At 38.8% G+C, this 20,371-nt stretch overlaps 1 protein-coding gene across 1 annotated transcript in view; it reads left to right on the top strand.

Moving 5' to 3' along the window:
- LOC310942012 (synaptotagmin-1-like) overlaps positions 1-14,659 on the top strand; it is a gene marked incomplete at both ends in the record, with an annotated part of 40,961 nt that extends 26,302 nt beyond the window's left edge. Inside the window, 3 exons of the mRNA XM_083907281.1 lie at positions 562-679; positions 12,383-12,516; positions 14,453-14,659. Coding sequence (XP_083763407.1) covers positions 562-679; positions 12,383-12,516; positions 14,453-14,659 — 459 coding nt within the window. The remainder of the gene's footprint in view (positions 1-561; positions 680-12,382; positions 12,517-14,452) is intronic.
- Positions 14,660-20,371: the final 5,712 nt, after the last annotated feature.

The following is a 20,371-nucleotide window of genomic DNA, read 5'->3' as shown; positions in this document are numbered from 1 at the left end:
TTAATATTTTCTGTAAATTCTTGTTATAGATCATATTATTATTGATTTAACTGCTGAATCTGGAGTCACCACTTGTTTTCAGAGTGATGAAGTTTCCCCAAAAACCACGAGAAAAGCACATTTTGCTGAAAGTATCTGCCTTTGTAAAATAGTGTAAAAGAGGCTAAAACAGTTTTAATTAGTTTAATGAGTTAAAAGCCTGGCAGCTAAAATAATGCGTCTCACAGTGCGGTCGTTTCAAAACGTCTTCCTGTGCTTTTTCACTTCACTTCTTCACCTCATCTATTTCCACTTGCCCTGTTTTTTTGTTGTTGTGTTGTGTGGAGCAGAAGCAAATAAACAAACACACACACACACACATATGTCAAGAACTGAAAGGCAATCATGGTTTTCAGATTTGGTTGACTGAACAATTTCCAGTGTCCTTTGAAGGGGGACTTTAGTATTTCTCCTCTCATGGAGCACCGAGCATCTGCGAGGCGGTAAATGTGGATTTTTTTTAGCAGGTGCTGTTTTAAACCCGTCCGTCCTCTCTCTTCTGTTCTGTTTCTTCTCCGGCAGCAAGAGAAACTGGGCGACATCTGCTTCTCGCTGCGATACGTGCCCACAGCTGGGAAACTGACCGTGGTCATCCTGGAGGCCAAGAACCTGAAGAAAATGGACGTGGGAGGCCTGTCAGGTGAGGAGAATTTTGTTTTTCCTTACAACCCCCCCTCCAAACACTGACACTGTTGAGGATTATACCATTTATCAAAGAAGAAAAAGGGCAGTTTGAGTCTTTTTCAAATGTCAGATCCTAAAGAAACCGCAGGGTTCGGAGCTAATGTTGTGTGAAAGATGCACACGCTGCCACTAACGACTGTAACGCGTCACAAACGGCTTCAAAAAACATCACTGGAGAAGCCACTGGTGCGCTTGTGCGCTCGCAGGAGCACAAATACGGCAAATCAAATGTAAACAATGAGGGGGAAAATTGGATTCGAACAGAATTGTTGACGTTTTACTTTGACGGGGAGAAGGAAACGCACATATGTGACATTTGCATTTTGCCAGTGACGTCTTTCAAGAGATAAATATAGATGCTCTGATGTAGCATCAACAACACACTTATTTACCCGTATGAATAAAAGTCTGTAACATTAAGGAAATTGCATAAAAATAAAGAAAAGTGTGTATAATCACTTAAAAAACTAAAAAAAATATTACTTTTTATGTCCTTTAAAGCCAAACTGTTGTGGTTTTACTACAGTTTTAAAAGTAAATATTTCTAAATATAATTCTAAAGCCATATCTGTAACACCTGATATCATTCTGAACTGGTAAACAAATGCATTTGCCCCAGAAATGTTTGGTAAATGAATGACTACTTCATTTTGTACATGTTATTTAGAACATCTACACATAAATCTTAATTAAAAGGTTTTGTTTGGACCCTGAAAGTATTAAATTTAATGAAAAGGTATTAAATAATGTTTAAAAAGTGTCAGATTGTCAGAGTTCTGTATTTAACACAAACTTTATTTAAGGATTAAGAATAAAATCCACTTAAATAAATCATTAACTATGTAGTATTTGAGACTAAATGAATAAAATCTCATAATAGTTGGTTTACAATCCACAATTTTTATTCATACCGAGTGGTTTTAAAAGCATTTTTTAAGAGTTACCTTTTATTATACAGTGTTTATTTAAATCTTTGATTTGAATTTTTCATGGTAACCTGCAGACAAACACAGGCGGCTGATAATCTGACCGCTCTCGTCGTCTCTTCTCTCTCCTGCAGTCACCGCTCACACCTGCGTCCACTTACTTCCTCTTCAGCCTTAAAAACATCCACAGTCGCACGGTAAACCTCGCACAGCTTATTCCTCATCGCTTTCACAAGTTTGCGTTCACCGAAGTTTTTTTCCGACCGAGGAAAGAGGACGGTAGGGACGGGGGGGGGAAATAACAGCGACAGCTTGACACGGCGTTCCTGTAACGTCACCTTTAATGTAAGCGTGTGTTTTATCCGCGCGGGGGTTTCCAGGGTGAATTATCAGCGCGGCGTAATAACACGGTGCACGTTTTCTAATTACACGCAAACCAGAATATACTCCAAATTACAGCCGGAGTTCTGATTTGTGGCGGTGGCGGCGGCGACGTTGGTGTTCAGCGCTCCTGCTCCGAGAAGACTCGGGACGCAAACTGCACCTAAAAGTGCAGACAGATGAAATAATGGGCAGGTCTCTAATAACAATCATTATCCTCCATCTACAAGGCGGCTCAGCCGGAGCTTAAGGAGGTGGACAAGTAATTGATGGCCTTGGCGTCGGCCTTCTCCTCAATTGTCATCCTGTTTACCGCGACTAATTATGGCTAGTGGAGGAAGATGGTGGAATTATCATTAACCAATGTATAATCAGAAATAATTCTTTTGATTGGCTCCTCGTGAAACGTCGCTCTAAATCGACCTCGGTGTTCAAAAACGTGCCGTTAATGCGATATTTGTACATTTTTTTCGTGTTTTTTGTGTGTGTGTGTGTGTAGCTGCGGCTGAACTCGGGCGGTGTAATGAGCACCATGCTCTTTAGCTGTCGTCTCAAAATAATCCCAGCCTCATTACGGGCAAAGTTACTCCTCTTTCCACCGTGGAGAACTCCTCGGTAATGTAAACGTATAGTTCCGTTAAACGTCCGCGCTGACTCACGTCACGACTGTGTGGACACGGTAATCTCATCGACTTTAAGTTTTCAAACTTGGATTTGTGTCACCTCTGTATGTGTGTGTGTGACCCCGGGTCAGACTCACTGTGTTTATCATGTGTTCATGTTGCGTGAGTGAATCGTAGCTAAACTGATGGAGCTTTTTCTCAGCGAAGCAAAATCAAACATCAGAGGTTGCTGTTCTTTACAACGAATTCTCATCCACAGACACACCTCATCATGTCCTGTCTTATCTTAGCTCACCTGAGCTTATTAATTAGCTACTCTAACGTAGCTTATCTTATCTTATTTTAGCTTATCTTAGCTTATTTTATAGGTCATTTTAGCTTATTTTAGCTTATCTTAGCTTATTTTAGCTCATTTTAGCTCATCTTAGCTTATTTTATAGGTCATCTTAGCTTACTTTAGCTCATCTTATCTTATTTTAGCTTATCTTAGCTTATTTTAGCTCATCTTAGCTTATTTTAGCTTATCTTAGCTTATTTTATAGCTCATCTTAACCTATTTTATAGGTCATCTTAGCTTATTTTAGCTCATCTTATCTTATTTTAGCTTATCTTAGCTTATTTTAGCTCATTTTAGCTCATCTTAGCTTATTTTAGCTTATCTTAGCTTATTTTATAGCTCATCTTAGCTTATTTTATAGCTCATCTTAGCTTATTTTAGCTCATCTTAGCTTATTTTAGCTCATCTTTGCTTATTTTATAGGTCATATTAGCTTATTTTAGCTCATCTTAGCTTATTTAATACGTCATCTTAACTTAGCTTGTCTTTTCTCAGCTTAATTTAGCTCAACTTAATTTAGTTTAACGTAGCCCTTTTATATTATCTTATCTAAGTCTGTTAGCTCATCTTATCTTAACTCATCTTGCCTTATCTTATCTTATTTAAGATCATCTCACTTTTCACAGCTTATTTTCACTCATCTTAACTGAGCCTATGTTTGCTCAGCTTAGCTTATTTTACCCCATCTTATCGTATCTTAGCTCATCTAATCTTATCTCAGCTTAACTTAACTTTTTTTTGTTATCTTATCGATGTTAGCTCCTCTTCGCTTATTTTACCTCATCTTATCTTAGCATATCTTGTTTTATTTTAGCTTGTCTTGGCTCATTTAAGCTCATCTTGACTTATCACAGCTTATTTTTTACTCAGTTTAGCCCAACTTAACTGAGCTTGTGTTAACTCATCTTAGCTTAGATTATTTTAGCTCATTTTAGCTAAAATTAATTTAGCTCATTTAAGCTCATCTTAACTTATCACAGCTTATTTTTTACTCAGTTTAGCCCAACTTATTTTAGGTTTTGTTAACTCATCTTAGCTTAGCTTATTTTAGCTCATCTTAGCTAAACTTAATTTAGCTTATTTTATCATATCTTACCTTATCTTAAACACAGAGCGATCTTCCAAATTTGATGTTTTTTGTCGTTGATGATCAAGTGCGAAAAGAGATATTTATGCTAATGCATTGCAGTTTGAGAGCCTCCAGTGAACATCTCTCCCCACAGATGAATCATTTAATGTTGTGCAGCGGTGGTTAAACATGTCTCCTGTATTTCCACCGTAGTGAATCCTCTGCTTTTTCCCCCCCGTACAGTATGTGATGATGTGAGTCAGACTCTAAAGTGTGTCAAAGGCTAAATGGCTTATCGAGGTAGCGTTTTTTTTTTTTTTTTGTCGTCGTTGTTGTCCCGCCCCTCTTTGTGCCGCCGAAGAAGTCCCAGAAGGCTGCGAGGCTGCGGCACAGAGCCAGGTAATGACCCACACTGAGGGAGGTTATTAAAGCACACAGGCTGTGTGTCGGCGGCCGTAATGGAGCCACACTGACTCGACCTGATTCTCCAGCTCACCATCAATCCTCGCTCGCTGCTGTTTGCTGGGCCGGGGGGTTATTTGTTTTATTCCTTTCCCCCCGAGTCTGTAAAGCGACGAGCTTTGAGGGAATCGTTAAAATGATAAACAGGTTAGATTAGTTTGTCCCGATTTGTGCTTTATATAATAAATGCTAAAAGCAAATAAGAACGGATTGGAAGAAGGATTTCCGAAACCTTCCACATAATTAGCATTCTCAGACCGCAATCATCTAACGTTCACGTGGGATAATGTGAGACTTCACTGTCAACACGTTTGTGTGTGTGTGTGTGAGAGTCGAGTGTGTAAAACTAAAGCGACAGTCACCACTGGGTGCACCCACCATGGCAAATCCAAATTGACGCGAGTGGAGCTGAAATGACAACCGGGCTATATTTAACCCGGGCTTGTATCGGCGCTGGTTTGACACAACTCTGCCTTCACCCTCACAACCGGAGACTCGTTTAGTTCAAAATCTCTTCTGCCACTTTTTCTCACTGAAAAACAGCCTTTTTTTCCGACTGCTGCGCCAAACCCCATTGAGAAAATCAGTGATTTTACATCGCAGAAACGCACTGTTGACCCACTAATATCTGACCCACTAAAACCTATATCAGTAAGTTTGTAAGTGTTATTTTATTACTTCTGTGCCAAAATCTTTTTGTTTGGATGGACCTCAGTGACTCAAACTTGCTAAAAAAGGAGCAGTGTCCCGTGTCCTAAGCAGCTAAAATCGCTGATTTTCCCGTGGACTTTGGTGTGAGAGACTGCGCGGTTGTCGAAACGTTGGTTTATAAGTAGCGCTAGGCACGTTAACTCGTTAACGGCAGTCGACGCTAACGCACGTTAACGCATGACCCGTTTCCATGACGATTGACCGGAAACAAGACGTGCGCTAGGCTGTTAGCCGATTGTTAAAATGAGTCTCTAACGCAGGGGTCACCAACGTGGTGCCCGCGGGCACCTGGTAGCCCGCAGGCAGCCAATGCGGTGCCCGCGGGCTCACTTCACTTCACCTCACTTGCATGTATCCGTATGATCGCTTAGTAAAATATCTTTGATATTGTTTATAAAAACTGGTAATCGCTAGGAGTAAGCACTGGAATGAATGTGTATGCAGTTGAATGCATAATATTAATCATTTAAATGGTAAACAAACAAAAAAATGTTAACGTGGTAGCCCTCCATATTATTTTTTACCCTTAAGGTAGCTCTCATCTCAAAAAGGTTGGTGACCCCTGCTCTAACGTAACGCTAAACTTTCAAAAAACAGAGGCACACATACGCAGTACACAGGTACGCTGGTTATTTGTAGCGTCGCTCTTTTCGCTTAATAAACAGACCGCGACAGTTCGTATGTAGGCGCGCCAACCGGCGCTAAAGGAGCTAACGGAGCTAACTGGTAAACGGTGCCTGGACTCCAGTGTCACGGCATGTAAACTGGGCCGTTAACCGCCGGTAACGTCCCCCAGAAGTAGAAGAAGTACATTTTAGAAGGTTAGGCTTTTTGTTAGGTGGCTAAAATCAGCCAAAAACGCTTAATCTCACTGTTCGTAAAGCAGGAAACGGACATTTGTCAAGAAAAATCCGCTTTTTTAGCTCCATACACTGTCCATAAAGTATAATAAAATATTATATTAATTCAAAATGAGTCACTGATGGCCATTTTCCCTCCCAGGTTACCACTCAAACTCTTGAGTAACCACTGTAAAAAATTAGAGCGCTTTAGTCGCTCCACTTAACTGCACAGCTGATTGAAGTGCTCATCACTTATCCACCAGCGTGTGCGTCCACACAGTGTGGCCTCATAAAAACCACGGAACCAGGATTCAGGACTCAGACGCGAGGACACGGCCTTGTGAGGAAGCGCCCGCCGCTCGCCGTTCATCCATAAAAAGGGAGAGATTACATCCGTCTGGGATGAGACGGTAAAATGGGCCGGATATGAGGTACAACGAGCCTCCAGAAACTCAATAATGCTCAACTGTCGTCTGCTGCCCAGAAAGATAAGAGCGTCTGGATGGCAGTGATGTGGCGCCACAGGTGTTTTTTTTGTTGTTTTTTTTTAAAGCCAGAGAAAGAGGTTATCTCACAGATTCTCATTCAGCTGCTGTGATTATTCAGGCGCGTTTAACAGTGTGAGAGGCTTTAATATTGTTTCATAAAGTTTTGGTGATTATTAAATGTTCTGATTTAAAGCGTAACTTGCTAACAATATTAGCAGACATTTAACAGGCTGTACACTGGCTAACATTATTAGCATTGATTTTGACCGCATTAATAACAGAAGTTAGGTGAAATAAATCCAGTCTAAATGAGGCTTTGTAAACATCCTCTTAAGGAATAATTTGAATGAATTTTTTAAAATCACGAAATGGTCCGTTTGCCCTGATACACTTTGACAGTGAGCTGACTTTCTTCTCAAAAACAAAAAGTATCTCGGAATTACTTGAAATGTACCATCATAATAGTCGGCATCGCCCTGAACTAGGATCCGTTTAAAATATTTGCAAACCTCTTAAGGAATAATTTTAATGAATTTTTGAAATTCAGCAAATGGTCCGTTTGCCCTGATGCACTTTGACAGTGAGCTGACATTCTTCTCAAAAACAAAAAGTATCTCAGAATGACTTGAAATTTACCATCGTAATAGTCGGCATCGCCCTGAACTCGGATCAGTTGAAAATATTTGCAAACCTCTTAAGGAATATTTTTCATGAATTTTTGAAAATCAGGAAATGATCCATTTGCCCTGATACACTTTGACTGTGAGCTGACTTTCTTCTCAAAAACAAAAAGTATCTCAGAATGACTTGAAATTTACCATCGTAATAGTCGGCATCGCCCTGAACAAGGATCTGTTGAAAATATTTGCAAACCTCTTAAGGAATATTTTTAATGAATTTTTGAAAATCAGGAAATGATCCATTTGCCCTGATACACTTTGACTGTGAGCTGACTTTCTTCTCAAAAACAAAAAGTATCTCAGAATGACTTGAAATTTACCATCGTAATAGTCGGCATCGCCCTGAACAAGGATCTGTTGAAAATATTTGCAAACCGCTTAAGGAATAATTTTCATGAATTTTTCAAAATCACAAAATGATCAATTTTCCCTGATGCACTTTGAAAGTGAGCTGACTTTCTTCTCAAAAACAAAAAGTATCTCAGAATGACTTGAAATTTACCATCGTAATAGTCGGCATCGCCCTGAACTAGGATCAGTTGAAAATATTTGCAAACCTCTTAAGGAATATTTTTCATGAATTTTTGAAAATCAGGAAATGATCCATTTGCCCTGATACACTTTGACTGTGAGCTGACTTTCTTCTCAAAAACAAAAAGTATCTCAGAATGACTTGAAATTTACCATCGTAATAGTCGGCATCGCCCTGAACTAGAATCAGTTAAAAATAATTGCAAACCTCTTTAGGAATATTTTTAATGAATTTTTGAAAATCAGGAAATTATCATTTTCCCTGATTCACTTTGACAGTGACCTGAGTTTCTTCTCAAAAACAAAAAGTATCTCGGAATGACTTGAAATTTACCATCATAATAGTCGGCATTGCCCTGAACAAGGATCCATTAAAAATATTTGCAAACCGCTTAAGGAATAATTTTCATGAATTTTTCAAAATCACAAAATGATCAATTTTCCCTGATGCACTTTGAAAGTGAGCTGACTTTCTTCTCAAAAACAAAAAGTATCTCAGAATTACTTGAAATTTACCATCGTAATAGTCGGCATCGCCCTGAACTAGGATCAGTTGAAAATATTTGCAAACCTCTTAAGGAATATTTTTCATGAATTTTTGAAAATCAGGAAATGATCATTTTCCCTGATACACTTTGACAGTGAGCTGACTTTCTTCTCAAAAACAAAAAGTATCTCAGAATTACTTGAAATTTACCATCGTAATAGTCGGCATCGCCCTGAACTAGGATCAGTTGAAAATATTTGCAAACCTCTTAAGGAATATTTTTCATGAATTTTTGAAAATCAGGAAATGATCCATTTGCCCTGATACACTTTGACTGTGAGCTGACTTTCTTCTCAAAAACAAAAAGTATCTCAGAATGACTTGAAATTTACCATCGTAATAGTCGGCATCGCCCTGAACTAGGATCAGTTGAAAATATTTGCAAACCTCTTAAGGAATATTTTTAATGAATTTTTGAAAATCAGGAAATGATCATTTTCACTGATACACTTTGACAGTGAGCTGACTTTCTTCTCAAAAACAAAAAGTATCTCGGAATGACTTGAAATTTACCTTCATAATAGTCGGCATCGCCGTGAACTAGGATCAGTTGAAAATAATTGCAAACCTCTTAAGGAATATTTTTCATGAATTTTTGAAAATCAGGAAATGATCCATTTGCCCTGATACACTTTGACAGTGAGCTGACTTTCTTCTCAAAAACAAAAAGTATCTCAGAATGACTTGAAATTTACCATCGTAATAGTCGGCATCACCCTGAACTAGAATCAGTTAAAAATAATTGCAAACCTCTTTAGGAATATTTTTAATGAATTTTTGAAAATCAGGAAATTATCATTTTCCCTGATTCACTTTGACAGTGACCTGAGTTTCTTCTCAAAAACAAAAAGTATCTCGGAATGACTTGAAATTTACCATCATAATAGTCGGCATTACCCTGAACAAGGATCCATTAAAAATATTTGCAAACCGCTTAAGGAATAATTTTCATGAATTTTTCAAAATCACAAAATGATCAATTTTCCCTGATGCACTTTGAAAGTGAGCTGACTTTCTTCTCAAAAACAAAAAGTATCTCAGAATTACTTGAAATTTACCATCGTAATAGTCGGCATCGCCCTGAACTAGGATCAGTTGAAAATATTTGCAAACCTCTTAAGGAATATTTTTCATGAATTTTTGAAAATCAGGAAATGATCATTTTCCCTGATACACTTTGACTGTGAGCTGACTTTCTTCTCAAAAACAAAAAGTATCTCAGAATGACTTGAAATTTACCATCATAATAGTCGGCATCGCCCTGAACTAGGATCAGTTGAAAATATTTGCAAACCTCTTAAGGAATATTTTTCATGAATTTTTGAAAATCAGGAAATGATCCATTTGCCCTGATACACTTTGACTGTGAGCTGACTTTCTTCTCAAAAACAAAAAGTATCTCAGAATGACTTGAAATTTACCATCGTAATAGTCGGCATCGCCCTGAACTAGGATCAGTTGAAAATATTTGCAAACCTCTTAAGGAATATTTTTAATGAATTTTTGAAAATCAGGAAATGATCATTTTCCCTGATACACTTTGACAGTGAGCTGACTTTCTTCTCAAAAACAAAAAGTATCTCGGAATGACTTGAAATTTACCTTCATAATAGTCGGCATCGCCGTGAACTAGGATCAGTTGAAAATAATTGCAAACCTCTTTAGGAATAATTTTCATGAATTTTTGAAATTCAGGAAATTATCCATTTGATTAACTTTGATCCTCATCAGAATTTGTGTTAAATGGACTATTTTTGTGTTACTTTAAGGCCACAAAATTGACTGCGTACTCGAGTTTGTATCTATAGACTTAAAAAAAAAAAAAAAAAAGAACTTGACAATAGATACTCGCTGACCAGAATGCCAGCCATTTTAGTTTGAGTGAACAAAGATGAGAAAGTACTCCACTCCACAAGTCCACTCCTCAAAATACCTACTGGTATTTGGTGGTGAATCTTAATTTGCACCTCGTTTCTGGTGAGATGTCGTGAATTGCACTCTTGTTCAGTTTGAAAGAGTGGCAGGAGGTGAAAAAAAAAAGATTGTTCTAATTCTGTTTTGTTGAAAATGCCAAAGTGTTTTTTTTTTTTTTCATCAAATCTTCCAGAGACAATTTTCACTTTCAGCGAGAAAGGAAACGCCTGTTTTTTTTTTATGTGTTTCTCTTATATTTCTGTCTAAAATCACAGATGAGCTGCTTGAGAATTTGGACTTTTTAAACAAATTGGGCCACAATTTGAACATTCAGTGTGGTGATTTTACACGTTAAAAGAGCTGTCAGTGGTTCTTTGTGTTTGTAGAAGCCCAATTACTAAGAGTGTGTGTGATGTCCTACTTTAAAATAAAAAATAGTTTGCTCTTCATAGCCTTAAAAACTAATCTTTTATATGTGTTTCAGACAAGGGCCTTGCTTTATGGAGGCGGCCATCTTGGACAAACCAGCCAAACGGGAGTGGACTGTTACAATCTCGCGACGCGTTTAATTACAATGTCACATCATATTTTGCAACTTTTACGAATTTGCCTTTGAAGTGCAGGTTCTCAAATTTCAGAAACCATTGGAATTTGTCCTTTAGCACAAACCGTTGCATAATTACGCTAACTCGAAGTTGAAATTCGGGAGCTCCGTATGGACGAGAGCCGCTTCCAGCGCTACTTTTTGCGTGACAATGGTGAAACTCGCACAACCACACGTTTGTGGCGACACAACAAATCGCTTTTCGGCGTGAACGCAGCGTTACACACTGGACCTTTAAGTCTTATATGATTAAAAAAACAAACAAACATCACAGGATTTCTGGCAAACGCTGAACAAACTCGTCATCTTTATTTTTGCGGGTGCAGACTGACGTGAATACAGAGAGAAAAAAGCAGCAGAATAAGTAAATGACAGAGAGATGAGTGAAAAGGTAGCAGGCAGCTAATGGAGGGGGTGTCCATTATCACTCTCCTGCTGAGAGGAGGCGCCAAACACGAGTGTGTGTGTGTTGTGTCACTTTATAACGAAGATGAATACGTTTCAGTTTGGGCCCAAATGAGGAAACGCTTGCTTCCCCCGGGTCGTTTAATGTACGTGTGAAACGGCAGCGTTAGCTTGTTGTCGCTTTTGTTGTCGTTCTGCCTCTTCATGTGCGTCCTTCATCTGAAAACAAGCAAATCGACTTTTTTTTTTTTTTTTTTTAGATTTGCATGGACCATTCTTTGTGTTTTTAGTCGGACGCTAACCTGCTCTCGCTTTACTCGCGCAATGTAGGTAAATTATATTTAAAAAATGTCACCTGGTGTCATGAGATCAACTGAGAAACCCAGATAAAGCTTCATCTGGATTCTGTGAAGATTGTTTTCCGTCTCTGTGATGGATAGATATACAACTCCACGGCATAATTATTTAGTTAAAGGTATTAATTAACCCCTGAGGTTGTTTCTTTAGTGTTTAAAAACTGCTATAATCGACATTTTTCCATATTCACAGTAGATTATGTCACAGAATAAAGAGATTTATATTGTTTGTCTTTCATTTTGGACTATAGGGAACAATTAATTCTTGTTGTTTCTCACAGATCTTGCATAAATAACACAGTGACATCATTTTTAAATGTGTTTTTATGAATTAAAATGAGAATAGTGATGTAAAAATTCCCTCTGATATCGCAGATATATCACAATTCCTGTATTCAAAAAGAAAATGGTTGACAAACGTACTAGATTACTTTGGTGACACCTTAAATTAAAGCTAATTTGAACTCATTTTAGGTTCAACATTTTCTTTTTCCAATCCAAATAGAAAGGTATTATACACATATACTATATATGTGTAAGTATATGCTGCCATCAAGTGACCACAATCATTTAGCTTCTATAAACCCTTAAAAGTGGAAACAAAGGTCTAAAAACCTTTAAATAAAGTGTATTTTTTTAGAAATGAATGAAGTCATCATGTTGAAACTGAAATAAGAAGTCTTAATATAACCTGTTAGCTGAAGTTTAAAGAAACTTTGGCTGTTACTAAAAGTGTTTTCTTCCGGTTTTCTTAAACCCTTTTCTTGATTCTCGTGTGTGCAGATCCGTACGCAAAGATCCACCTGATGCAGAACGGCAAGAGGCTGAAGAAGAAGAAGACGACAATCAAGAAGAACACTCTGAACCCTTACTACAACGAGTCCTTCAGCTTTGAGGTCCCATTCGAACAAATCCAGGTAGGATTTTCTTCTTATTATTATTATTTATTTTCATTTTCATTTATAACGCCCTCAAATACTGTTACCGGGTAATTAATTAGATTTTCTTCAGGTGCTTTCACCGCGGGAGACAAACTGTTTAAAACGACTGATGAGTGGGCGCTCGATGACCAAATAATCATTTTAGAGGCTTTTCATCGTAACGGTGTAATAATAAAAAGGCACTTGAGCTTAAATGAGACTCGGGCTTGAAAATGCGTGTCATTCAATCCACTTTGTTTATTACCTGTGTCCTGTAAAACATCTTCAAGGATAGTTGAGGGTTTTTGTGAGTTTTTGGCCGTGCAATAAAACAAAGAAATCAGGTTTAACCAAAAGGCCCTTTTCATAAAAATCTACTCCTGCTTCAATCTACAATATGTTTACGATGCATTCTCCACCTTTTCCAACTGGGAAAAGTCTCTCCGTAAACCACTTTTATTGCCCTGCACCAAACTCCATAGAGAAAAACAGCGATTTTTACGTCACATCACACAGATCCCGTGTCCCCTTGAGCTAAAAACGCTGATTTTCTCTATGGGGTTTGGTGCAGGAGAGTTTTAATATTTAGTTTGCAGTCAGAAATGTTCTAAACATGATGATGTGGACTGTTGTCGATGCATATTTTATAAGATGAGTCTTTTATTCAGTAGCTAAAATCATAATTCTTTGAATTATTATTATTTTTTTTAAAAATACACAAACTGTGGGTTTTACGGGTTTGGGTCCACAAAGTGTGTTGATCTCATGACGAACGTAGGTTTATTTAGAGCTGCACATTAGAGCACGTTCTCTCTTCTTTTAATCTCATCACCGAGAGCTGAAGACTTGAAGAGTGATCGAGTCGTGAACCTGTGATCGAACGACGTTGAGAAAATGCCGCTCTTTAAAAACCACGTTTAAAGGTCACGTCAAACACAAATGATTCTCCTCCAAGAGGTTTTATTTATTATTTTGTCAATGTTAAAACTAATGGACTCTTTAAACACTCAGGTCGTTAAGCCTCTGGCTGAAGAAGACTTTTTCTTTTTCAATTACAGATTAATTACTCGCACAATATCACCTCGCTCTGCTTTTATATGGGAAAATAAACACACTTGATTTATTAATCTATTTTTGAGGCTGATTTTACCTTTTTTTTTCTCCTTACTTTGTTAAAATCTGCAGCAGATTCACAAACGTGACACGATTTCTGTCGATAATCTTTACATTTTCATTGTCGAGCTTCACAATCTCACTGGTTTTAATCCGGATTTGGAATATATTCAATAGATATTGATTTATTTTACTTCTAAGGTAATAAATAATAAGAAAACCAGGATTGAAGATTAAAGCAAAACAAATAAATAATTGTTTTAATTGAGAGGTTTTGATTCAGACCTTAAACTTAACTTAAAATCAACATAATCCTGAAGGATTTATTTAATTGTGCATATGTTTATTTATTGTGAAGTTACCTCATTTCCTGTCAAAACACTTATAAACACTTATTTTTAAATACTGTGAAATACTAGTCACCAATATTGAAATTGCAAATTTGATGATGGAATATTTTGATATATTTATAAGCTTTTAGACCCCTGATCTATATGAAATTTTTTTCAAATTATATTGATATTTGATTGGCTTTAGCTTTGGCTTTGTTCTCATTACCATAACTAGACAATTCAGAGAAATATAGATTTAATTGCGCCCGTACCCTTGTCTTTAGCCCCTCAGGAACTTCCGCAGAACAACCGCTAACAATCACGTGTTTGTGACGTCAACGGTTGAATAACTGCCAGATATTGAAAGTTGGAAAAAAGGGAATTTTTTTGACAACACCTCAGCCATAAAATCAAAATAAATCATGGCGTCAAAGTTAGCTGCTTTTACGACATCGCTTAACTTCCACGTCCCCTCCCTTCGTCCACAGAAAGTGCAAATCGTCATCACCGTCCTGGACTACGACAAGATCGGCAAGAACGACGCCATCGGCAAAGTCTTCGTGGGCCTCAACAGCTCGGGGACGGAGCTGCGCCACTGGTCCGACATGCTAGCTAACCCGCGGAGACCCATCGCCCAGTGGCACGTGCTGAAGCCCGAGGAGGAGGTGGACGCTCAGCTCTCCACCAAGAAATAGACGGCGGGGGCGGGGGCCACTTTCAAGCGCCTGCCTTGTAGTACTCTTTAGCCAGTTACGTGTAAATACCTCAGTGATATATGGGTCCATCCACGTAAGCCCCTCCCCCTTCCTCCTGTTTAGCCCCGCCTCCTGATTTCGCACAGCTGTTGAAACGCCCTGTGACTGTCACCCGCTCTCTCCGACTTTTGTGTTTTTTAACGCGTTTCTTGTTCCAGTTTGATTCCGCCGTCCGTTCTCCGTCACCACATCGACCCCGCCCCCCCCCCCGACCAAATGCCCCGCCCCTTCTTTTAAGCAATATGATCTGTATAGATAGCGCATGACTGAAAGAATTTATTGTACCACACAGTTGTATATATATCACGTATGCAGACAAAAATGATTTCTAGTTTACGTGTTTGTATGTTGTTACCCGTTTCTTAATCTGTGTATATCTCGATGTTTTTAATAAGATGTTCTATTTTAAATTCTGTAAATGCAGATATAGAGGAAAGCCAATATTATATATATATATATATATATATATCCCAGGATTTAAAAAAAATAATAATTCTACCTTATTACCTTATTGCATTCCAGATGGGACGAGATAAAAAAAAATTCTGACCTGCTAGTGAGGAAAAAAAGGACGATGTCGAGGATCACGACAGAAAAACGACAATTAATGATACACAACTCACGCATATATACGTACGTACGTACGAGGCCATTAACTACTATGGTTCTGTGGGATAAAAAAAACTACAATTATGCTGCTGGAAATAATACAAGCACATGATTTCTTATGACTTTTTGTACTTAGGTAAAAGTTCAGCTCGATGCACACGATCTCCGCTGAAAACACGCCCACGTTTTAAATCATTCACGACGGGTTTGTGTTTTTTTATTTATTTAGCTTTTTTCCCAAAAAAAATCAAACTTGTGGCCCCCGTGTGGATTTAAAAAAAAAACAAACAAACAAAAAAACAAGCACCAAGTTGTAGCCATTGTGTCCTTAAGCTAATTTAATGATATTTTTGTTTACGTTAATGTCGTAGGGAAATATCGCGTTCAGGCCAGAAGGAGACTTTTAAAGAAAATACTATTTTTTAGAGCAAATCTCAACGTCTAATGACTATTTTTAGTGACCTGCATGATTTTTTTTACGATCTTTCCTAAAGGCTGGGGACGGGGACGGGGGGGTGGTGGGGAAATTTACTGACACCAGGGGGCGCTCTTTACTGACACTACCCCCTTGCCTTCAGTCAGAGGAGAGGTGGAGGAGAGGGAAGACGAATCGTTTAGACTTTGCGTTAAGTTGACGGAGCGACTTTCTTAAACACTGCCATTTTCAGGGAGGCGTCGCGGACGCTCTCCCGCCCACGCGAGCTCGTGGTCGTAGCTTTGGTTTATCGGGAACAATGTCTTTGGCTGCAGTGGTGCCGTCCAATCGCAGTCTTTGCTTTTGTGTTGCCTTCTCACAGTGACATTAGAGCGAGCCATGTTTCACTGCCAGTTTTAACCTTCTATGTGGCTGCTGTTTTGCACTGGACGTCTTCGAGGAACTCGCTTGTTAACCTCGTAAGAATTATTTATTTATTTATTTATTTATTTTTTTCGACGATCGTTGGTTGGGTATATTTCAGGACACCTGCAGGGGGGGGCTATGGAATTAGATTTGTGTCAATATTATCAAACGACACTTTTTAAGAAGCAAACAAAAATGAATCACAGAATCTAAATATACAAATTGCAAACGAAATATGAATTTAATCGTTCAATAATATTGGATTTAATTGTTTTTTGTTTGCAATGATCGGAATTTTGTTTGCTCTGACGAACATAATGTGTCCACAAACAGAATTTGGCGCAATGTATTGTGCGCCCCCATTGCGTTGTGCGCCGCATCTTTCGCCGCAATGCGTTGTGCGCCGCATTTTTCGCCGCAATGCGTTGTGCGGCGCATTTTTCGCAGCAATGCGTTGTGCGCCGCATTTTGCGCCACGTTGTGTGCCGCAATGCGTTGTGTGCCACATTGTGCACCACAATGAGTTGTGCGCCGCATTTTCCGCCGCAATGCGTTGTGCGCCGCATTTTGCGCCACATTGTGTGCCGCAATGCGTTGTGCGCTGCATTTTGCGCCACAATGCGTTTTTGATTGAACGACGTGAGAAAACGCCACATTATCCATTACTACTATGGACCGTTGAGCTGTCGCTCCAAACATCAGCGGCCAATCAGCAGGCAGCTTCCTAAGGCCCGCCCATGGTCAGAATCGCGCAAAAAAAACCCAAAAGAATAATCATTTTTGTAAAGAGTTGCTTCCACAAACGTCAAAATATCGACAAAAGCCTAATTCCACAGGGGGGGGGGGCGGGGCCAGAAATCCTCCCGCGTGACCGACCGATCGATTGATTATTAAGCGGAAAACCAGTGACGACAAATCAGCCAGCAACAATAGCCGTTGTTTGTTTTACCTGTAGTTTTGCACGGCGACACCAAGAGAAACGTGGAATAAAAAACCAACCGTAAAAGTTAATGGTCTGTGTAGGCGATTTTAGTCCATCGTGTCCTTTACTACGGGTCCAAATCAGGAACGGGAATAAGTTTGTAATCCATGAAAAACCATTGAAGTCTCTTATCTCGGAGGAACCTCTTGCGTATACTCGATGCTAAGCTTCAGGAGGACTTTCTAAATGTTTTTCAATGTTCTTGTGTAGTTGATAGCACTATTATGAAGAAAAAAAAAAGCTACGTGTCATTCCATAGGAGTCTCTGAGGACTGCTTTGTGTATCACTGTGACTGCCGTGTGTGTGTGCGTTTGTGTGCGTGCGTGTGTGTGTGTGTGTGTGCGTAGAGATGTAGACTTTACAGTAGGTTTGTTCTGTAGTGATGTCGTAGCGTTTAACGCCATTTTCCCTTCTACACGCAGAGAGACCAGAGAGAGCGATGCGTCGTCTGCGCAGATGCGGTTAAAATTTGGAAAAAAAATGAAAGCGGTGGAACGATATTTTAATCCTGAGCGTTAGCGGCTCGCTTCACACAGCGTTTTGTTGAGCACTGTGCAATATTTGTGTGTTCATCCCGTTGTGTTCAAATGGGTGACGTTGTCCAGATTCTGACCGTTAGAGGGTCATTCCAGTCCCAAGAGATGTTTCCTTTTTAAGAATTCCTTTCCTTTCCAGGGTCTGTGTACTTGACGGCCAATGGAAGAAACCGAAAACGTGCATAGCTTATTTTGTTTAACGTTTTTATTTTATTTCCACAGATAGAATATAAAATTCTATGATGTTAGGTATTACATATGGAAGCGTATCGCTGCCACACATACAAAAAAATACGTTGTTTTCTCGTTATAACGGGAAACTATCGCGTTATTTCGAGATAAGATTGTGTTTTGTTAGAACGAGAAACTATCTCGTTATTTCGAGAAACTACTACGATATAACGAGAAACTATCACGTTATTTAGAGATAAGATTGTTTTCTCGTTATAACGCGAAACTATTGCGTTATAGAGAGAAACTATCACGTTATTTCGAGATAAGATTGTTTTTTATTAGAACGAGAAACTATCACGTTATTTCGAGAAACTATCACGTTATTTCGAGAAACTATTGTTATAACAAGAAACTATCACATTATTTCAAGATATTGTTTTCTCGTTATAACTAGAAACTATCACGTTATTTCGAGAAAATATTACGTTGCAACAAGAAAATATCACGTTATTTCGAGATAAGATTTTTTTTGTTAGAAACTATCACGTTTTTTCGAGAAACTAGCACGTTATTTCGAGAAACTATTACGTTACAACAAGAAAATATCACGTTATTTCGAGATAAGATTTTTTTTTGTTAGAAACTATCACGTTATTTCAAAACTATCTTCTCGTCATAATGTCAAAACATCTTATCTCGAAATAATTTGACAGTTTTTCTCGTTATACCGAGAAAACATCTCGAAATAACGTAATACTTAGCACTCCATTTTTTGCAGTATGTGTGGCAGCAATACGCTTCCGTAATTACATAAGAGAAGCTAACGAACAAGATGGTTTCGTTTTCGCTTCCCTATTTGTAAATCGCAATCGGGTAAACGACTCCGTTTCTTAAAAACAAAGAAAACCCGTTGGCCATCAAGTCCGCGGACCGTCCAGAGACATGGTTAGGACACAGCACACGTAGATTCAGCTCATGTAGACGAATCCGGCCACGGGCGATTTGTGTGTGTGTGTGTGTGTGTATCGCCATCTAGCTGCATCGTTACTGCGGTGGCAGGCAGGCGGGCGCTGCTAGCGGCTTTCTGGGTCAAAAGTGACCATGGGAGGGCGCTGTGTAACAGGTAAAACTCGAAGTCGCCACAGCAGCAATGGCGTCTCACTCACTCACTCCGGCTTCTTTGCCGGGTTTGTCTATAATTCGGAGCTTGACGCCCGTCGAAACTCTGCGTACGTTTCCCTCCCAGTTTTTTGTTGTTGTTGTTGTTGTTTTCTTTTTGCTCACAGTTGCAGCACCAGACGTTTCAGGGAGTTATCCGTTTAAAATACCAAACCACATTCTTCTGCACTCAAATAATCCCCCCCCCCACCTTATTACAAAGAAAAAAGGCCATGTACATATTTACATAATCGTGTCAGAGATGTATATCTAGATTAAATATGAAGTGACATGAATAGGATTATTCAGCCGCATATCTATCTCTCTCTATATCTAAGTATCAGTCATATCCTAAATGTCATTTCCCATCATTCTCTCCTCATGTTTTTTTTGTTTTTCTTGTCCAATTTGATTTAAATGAACTGCCCTGTCGAAAACAAACAAACCCTGTTTTATATTTGCGATGAAAACTCTGAATGTACAGTATGGACTGTGTGTTGGTGTAGATTACTTTAACCGTGAGATTAGATGTACTTTTGCACTTTCTGTTTCTGTTTGTTTTGTATTTTTTCAAATTATTATTATTATTATTATTATTATTACTTTTATAACTTCTCTAACTCCCCCCGCCGTCTGATAGCATTCCAATACAGCTGCATTCCCACTCCCTCTCCACTAGAGGGAGCATTTTATTTTGACGTTTTTCATGAATTCCAGTACAGCTTCAGATCTAAAAAAAAATAAACATTATTGTACTGATCAAACCAGGTTGTATGCGGGGGAATTGAGTAACGGGCAGCATTGCATCACCCAACAGTTTGGGAGGTTTTGTGGGACTCACCCACGAAGCGAAAAGCCATGACCTGCACTGCAGAGCAATGCTCCTTTTTATTACAATTTCCTACCAGAGTTCGTAGAAAACAAACCTTTAAAGAAAAAAAAATCCTTAAATCATCCCCCCGATTTCCTATCAAAACTCTCCGCGTGACGAGGAACTTTACCGATTCTCTCCGCAGTGACGCCGGCAAACACAAACGAAGCCAACACTGACCTTTACAGAAACAAAGCTGTGTAAAGTATTAGAATCTGATGCTGTAGAAAGATCCTAGTTGCCTTTGTGTATATCAACTGCCTGCTTGAGTATTTTGTGCGTGGAAAACTTTTTCTCTCTCTGTGATAATTCTCGTAGAAACTGTTTGGGGTGTTTTTTCCTTATCGCCATATCGCTCGCTCCGGGTTTTGCCCGAGGGGTCGAGCCGCGCTGACAGTTATATTTGCTGTGTATACCTTTCTTCTTCTTCTTCTTCTTCTTTCTTTTCTTTTGTTTTTTTCGACGAGGTGTTTTGACAGT

Source organism: Microchirus variegatus, assembly GCF_963457635.1.
Source record: "Microchirus variegatus genome assembly, chromosome: 20".
Classification (NCBI taxonomy): Eukaryota; Metazoa; Chordata; class Actinopteri; order Pleuronectiformes; family Soleidae; genus Microchirus; species Microchirus variegatus.
Note: the sequence above shows the minus strand (reverse complement) of the source record. Positions and strands in the feature narration are given on the sequence as shown.